Raw genomic sequence first — 6,780 nt, forward strand, 5'->3', positions numbered from 1 at the left:
GCTATGAGTTGCAAGCGACTCGACGGCACATAACAACAACAACAACAAGGTAGAATTAAAAGAAGATGGAAAGAGTATACAGAGTAAATGTATCAAAGGAGTTGGCTGACACAGAAGAATTTCATGAAACAATGTATGTGCAGAGCCTGTGGTTATGAAGGAATAAATTCAAACTGCTCTGAAAGAACTGGAAAAAAGCAAGGCCGGAGGAATTGATGGCATACCAATTAACATGTTTAAAAAAACCAGACACTGCATTGAATGCAGTCACCAAGTTGTGCCAAGAGATCTGGAGGACAATTGACTGGAAGAGATCTATCTATAATTGTTCCCATTTCAAAGAAAGGTGACCCGACAGAATGCGGAAGTTATCAAACAAGACCAGTGATATCACATACAAGCAAGATTCTGCTGAAAATGATCCAAAAACAAGTGGAACAGCACATCAATAGAGAACTGCCGGAAGTGCAGGCTGGGTTTAGAAGAGACCAGGGTACTAGGGATACTCTAGCTAATGTCACATGGATCTTGGCTGAAACCAAAGAGTTACCAGAGGAATGTCTATCTGTGTTTCATGGACCACACACTGTATAGATCACAACAAACTGTGGTTGACTCTGAGAAGAATGGAAACCCCAGAACACTTGATTGTGCTTATATGGAACCTACACTTGGGACCAAGAGCAGTGTGCATCAGAACAGAGCAAGGAAACACTGCATGATTAAAAACTGGGAAGAGTGTATGCCAGGGATGTGTCCTATCTCCATACCTTTTCAATCTATATGCAGAACAGATTATCTGGGAGGCTGGGCTCTATGAGGAGAAATGTAGCATCAGGATTGGAGGAAGACTCATCAAGAATCTGCATTATGCAGATGACCCAAACGTGCTTGCTGTAACAGAGGAGGATCTGAAGTGCTTGTTTGTAGAAGGTCAAGGACTGCAACCTTCAATATGAATTGAAGATCAACATCAAGAGAAAAAAAAGATTCTTACCATTGGGTCAATTGGCAGCATCATGATAGACGGTGAAGCAATTGAGATTGTTGACAGTTTTCGTTTGCTTGGCTCTACAATCAACACTCTAGGTACTAGCAGCCAAGAAATTAAAAAACTAATTGCGCTGGGAAAGTCTGCTGTCAGAGAGTACTTAACAGCAACGATGTTAGTCTGTAGATTAAGGTGTGCCTGATCCAGGCCATAGTCTTTGCAATTACTTATTATGCATCAGAAAGCTAGACAATGACTAGGGATGACAGACGGAGAATTTAGCCTTTGAGCTGTGGTACTGAACAAGAGTACTGAATATACGATCGCTAGAAGAACAAACAGGTTTGTCCTGGAGAGGGTGACACCAGTCTGCTCCTTGCAGGTAAGGATTCTGAAGCTTCGTCTGACATACTTGACATGTTTCAAGGTGGGACCAGTCCTTGGAGAGGGACATCATGCTTGGGAGGGTGGAGAGACAGTGCAGGAGAGGAAGACCCTTGATGAGATGGATTGATTCAGTGATTAGGGTAGTAATAGTGGGTGTGTCAGAGAAAATAAAATTGTCACAGGCTAGAGTAGGGTTTAGGGCTGTTGTACATAGGGTCGGTATGAGTTGTAGGACGGCACATAACAACAACAAAGTCTCCATAAGAATAAGACTGACAACCCAATTACAAAATGGGCAAAAGACACGGAAAGACTTCAGAGAGGAAAACATTCAGATGGCCAACAGACACATGAAGAAATGCTCAAAATCAGTGGCAATAAGAGAGATTCAAATCAAAACCACAATGAGATCCCATCTCACTCTAGAAGTAGTGGGAAAGTTTAATAGGACAGGCAGCAGTAAATGTTTGAAAGGATGCAGAGAGATAGGCACTCTCAGACACTGCTATTCGGACTGTAAAATGGTATAAGCACCATGGAAGGCAGTTTAAAGTTTCCTCAAAAAGCTGAAAACAGAAATTCCAAATAACCCAGCTATTTCACTGCCTGGAATATATCCCGAGAAAACTAGAACTGAAACACAGAGATATGTACACCAGTGTTCACAGCAGCATTATTCACCATAGCAAGAATATGAAAACAGCCCAAATATCTAACCTCAATGGAATGAATTGAGAAATTGTGGTACATTCACACAATGGAATACTGCACAGCACATAGGAGCAATAATTTTGAGAACTAGTACATACCCCTGGAGGCACTTGGAAGCATTGTGCTGAGTGAACTAATTCAATCTCATAAGGACAAATGCTGTATAAGATCATTATTGTAGAAACAGACAACTAGTAAAATGTATATGGGGACCTAAGGAGGGGAAAGTAGGAGCAGAGAGGTGAGGATCGGTCAGGGGGATAGCATAAGGTCATACAACTTGATGGGTAGAGGGAGGGATAGGTAAAGGAAATGGGAAAGATCCACAGGGGATCTGGAAAGACAGGGAAATGGTGGACATATTTCAATATTGACTAATTTTATAAAACATAATGAATGGGAATAATTCTATGAAGCGTAATGTGAACGAAGGTAGAGTGAAAAACAATATAAATGAACTTTGTAAGCAAACTAATATAAAATTTAAAAAAATTTATTTTAAAAAAATAAACAAAACTGCAACATGTCATAAACCTGCTCTTTGAAAAGTGAGAGTAACAGTTATAGTTTGTCCCAAACAATGATGAAAGCTACCTGTGAAGTACACATGTGAAGTATAGTCTACCTCTCAGTACCATCCAAGGCACAGCCCTGACTTTTCCCTTGCCTTCCAGGGCACTTCTTGGCTCTCTGTAGGGCTTTCTTCCATCATATACATATGCCACAACCTTTTCCCAACTCCAACACATGCTACTTTTCTCAAGGTCTAGATACGGTCCTAACTGGCTTTGCTTAGAACTGCCCCTTCCCATACTTGCAGATGTGATCAAGGGCACCGCATTAACCCTGTGTCCTGCCATGGCTCTGCACTATGCCAGCTCTCACAACCTAAAAAAAGGGAGAATGTCAGTGACCCAAGCTGTTTACCAAGCAAAGTTTTATACAAAGAGTGCACTCTGTCCTCTTATCTCCCACTTTCCTTCTTCCTGAGCCTTAGACGTTCCTCCATAGTATGAGTTCTTTAATTCCCTCTAACTCCAGCCAGTTTGAAGAAAACTCATTTATGAAAGGCATTTAGAAGAAACTGGGTCAAGATTTCACATACAATCAACAGTCTGTTAGGATGCACTGATACTGTTAATTTTATACAGGATAGAGAATTCATATAGATCACTTTGACCATATTGAAAAGACTAACTTGATTAAAAGTGTTCGGCTTTTAATTCAGTGAAAGCCTTCATTGGCTTCTCTCTAGCTTTTTTTGAGACCACCACTGTTTCCTTTTTGGCATGCTGTGGGTTGGTTTTTTTTTCCAGGAAGGTACAGAACTATGCTGGCTCAGGATTTACCTCCTGGTACACTGGAACCATCACACAAGTAAATGCTCTTACAGATTGCCACACCATGTGTCACCAAGTAGAGTATGACTCGCAGTGACCCTATGAACAGCAGATCTGAACCCTGTTCTGTGCCGTTTTCATCACCTCTGACAACACTTGTACTTATTGCTACAGTCACTGGGTCAATCCATCTCTTTGAAGGACAGAAAGGTAAAAATGTGCCTTGCATTCATCTGCCTGGGATGACTTCCCAAGTACAAGCAATATCCAAATAACTATGGTTTTTCTTAATCACTGGGAAACTCATTCTGTTCCCTAACAGCACAAAATGCCAGACACCTTACTGGTAGAAATTACACAGGTAAGACAAAAACACTCACTCTAAGTCACTGTGTAATACAGAGAAGTAGTGCTTACTCCAATCCAAATGTAGAGCTTTTGGATTAAAGTTCCCACATTTATCTAACACTGGTTCATGAGGAGAAGGACTGAGGTCCACCTACAGACAAGAACTGATGTTAAGAGAATGGAAAAAGTATTTCAAGTCAATTTCATGTAAATGTCACTTCGCAAAATCTTAAAAAAACTCTGCCTTCTTTTTGTTCTTGCACTGTTCCATGGTTACACTAATACATACTCTTTCTCATTGCAATGGAGGAGTGGCATGCACTTCCTAAACAATATGCCTCCAATAACTACAAACTTCGATAAATGTTAATAGTTATAGAAAGGCTTCAGGCCTTTTGTTCATAGGGTTGTTGTGATGCATGCTCATCTTAAAGGTAATCAACAACAACAACATTGCAGTGGAAAAATAAGCTGATTTTGTGATTCCAGGTCTGCGTTTGGTATTTTAGCTGACTAGTTTAACATCCTCCACCTCAAAAATGAGTTGGGCCCGAGCAAGTAGATACATCCATTTGGGCTCTTACCTTTCTTCCCCTCTCTCACCTGGTACCTGCGTTTCCATGCAGATATAGTATGACAGGGTGGTTAGAAGCCAAGGCATCCTCATACCACATCTGGTCCTTTCCTTGTGCATTCTTCCACCAGACAGCTGGGACAGTGTGCCTGGAAACAGAAGCAGAGATTACCTGCACAATCACATGCTCTTTCTGTACTTTAAATACAAATGCACCCAGAATTATTCAAGTAACCAAAACCAAGCAGCAGAGAGCAGCAGGATGAGGCCAACTGATAGGAGAGTATCCCAGTGAGCTGACAAATGTTGGCCATTATCAAAACATATTTCTATGTTAACTCTGAGCTGCAAAGATGGTTTATGACAACTGAGAAAAATAATAATTCAGGAACAGAAAAGCTTGTGCTGGTGGCTGTTACAGCAGTGGCAGAGGCCATTAATGATTCTACTGTATAAACTGGAAGCTTTTTGAGGGTAAGATTCTATCTGAATCAGTTGCCATTCACTAATCTGGATTTAGCACAGAGGAACAAATAAAAATACTAGATGAATTATTCTGTTGCCCCTTAAAGTTGTCCCTAACTTTTTTCATTATCAGCCATTTAACTCACAAATGTATGTGATATACAGGCAATGAGGGAGATCCGTGAGAATTTACAGGCAAGTTAACCAGGTGCATGTGGTTCAGTTTTGTGGCTCTAGGTGCTGTTGAGTCAGCACAGAGTCATTCTACAACAGAATGAAACCTTGCTCAATCCTGCACCATCATCAGGAACTCTACTGAGTTTAAACCTATTATTGCAGTTACTCTGTCAGTTACTCTGAGGATCTACTTCTCTTTGGCTGATTCTCTACTTTTCTAAATAGGATGTCCTTCTCCAGGGACTGGCTACTCCTGATAAAGACATCAAAGTATGTAAGATAAAGTCTCACCATCATCACGGTTTCCAAGGAGCACTTTGGCTTCACTTTTTTCAAGAAAAATTTGTTCATTCTTTTGGTAGTCCGTGTTCTTTGGCAATATTACAATTCAAAGGCATCTGTTGTTGTTGTTGTTAAGTGCCATTGAGTCGCAGGTGACTCATAGAGACCCTACAAAGGAGAGTCCCCAAAGCTTGGGTGCCTCTCATCCTCTCTCCAGGTTCATACGGTTTCCAGAGGCAAGCTATTACGGAAGTGGATGCCACTCCTGCCTCCAAGTCAAAGGCATCTAGTCTTCATTATTTATTTCCAACTTCCACACGCTCATTAAACGATGGAAAACAATATGGGGGTTGGGCCAGGTACATGTTCGTCTTTAAGTTTACATCCCTGCTCTTTAGCACATTATAGAAGTCCTTGGCAACAGATTGGACAAATGACTAAGAATGATAGAAGAAGAACTGATGTCTTTGAGTTAGTATTGAAAATACCACAGTCTGCTAGGAGAACAAACAGGTTCATCCTAGAGAGGGTGAAACCATGTTTTCCTTGGAGGCAAGGATTCTGAAGCTCCATTTGATACACTTTGGGTATGTTGCAAGGTGGGATCAGTCCTTGAAGAGGGGGCAGCATAAGAGAGGAAGCGCCTGGATGAGATGAACTGACTCAGTGACTACGGTAAGGGGGTAGGTATGTCAGAGACAGTAACGTTGGCTCAGGATAGAGCAGGGTTCAGAACTATTGTACACAGGGTTGCTGGGAGTCACAAGTGACTTGACAGAACATAACAACAACAAATTATTAGAAACAGTCTCTCTAGAAGTGTGTTACTCCTGATAGTGAAGAGTGTTTGGCATCTTTCAGGGTATAGTCTTTCTTTTTAGGAAGGCTATGAAGAGAGGTGAAGAAAGTAAACTTCAGCTCACTATTCACCTATACGTCTACCAGTTGTTCTGACAACACATACTTTTTGTCAACTACATACAATCACAACTGTACCTAGAATTGTTTAGTTAACTCAGGTAGTAGGCTTGAACAGGTTCCCAGCCATGATTTCACACCCCTCCCCATTACCTTGAGAATTGCTATCATTGTCACCAAATAAAACATTTGGGTGGGGGGGGTAGCTGATAATGTAAATACTTTGTAAGTGCTTTCAGACTAAATACTGAAATAAACACTCCTCATGTAATATGACTGCTCCGCTTATGAGAAAATATGAATAAAGCTCAATTCTTCAAAACACAAACACACATTGTAACCAACAAGAAGGTTCAGTAGCACTAAGTAAAACAAATACATCTGTCCACAAAAATTAGATTTAATCAAGACTATGCATTTTTATGTAAAAACAACACACCCATAAGAATCTAATTCCAGTACCAACTTTTAAGAACAAAACCTTTCTTCTTCATTTTTGTTCCCATTCCAAAGAAAGGTGACCCAACTGAGTGTGGAAACTACAGAACAGTGTCATTGATTTCACATGCAAGCAAGATTCTACTGAA

At 40.7% G+C, this 6,780-nt stretch overlaps 1 protein-coding gene across 1 annotated transcript in view; it reads right to left on the reverse strand.

Annotated features, from left to right (window-relative positions):
- Positions 1-6,780, reverse strand: part of LOC102871617 (monoacylglycerol lipase ABHD12-like) — a 165,947-nt gene that overhangs the window by 24,297 nt on the left and 134,870 nt on the right. The window contains exon 4 of the mRNA XM_006903189.1: positions 4,381-4,500. Within this exon, the coding sequence (XP_006903251.1) occupies positions 4,381-4,500 (120 nt within the window). The remainder of the gene's footprint in view (positions 1-4,380; positions 4,501-6,780) is intronic.

The sequence above is a fragment of the Elephantulus edwardii genome, unplaced genomic scaffold (genome assembly GCF_000299155.1).
Source record: "Elephantulus edwardii isolate Elephantulus edwardi_28Jun2011 unplaced genomic scaffold, EleEdw1.0 scaffold00530, whole genome shotgun sequence".
Classification (NCBI taxonomy): Eukaryota; Metazoa; Chordata; class Mammalia; order Macroscelidea; family Macroscelididae; genus Elephantulus; species Elephantulus edwardii.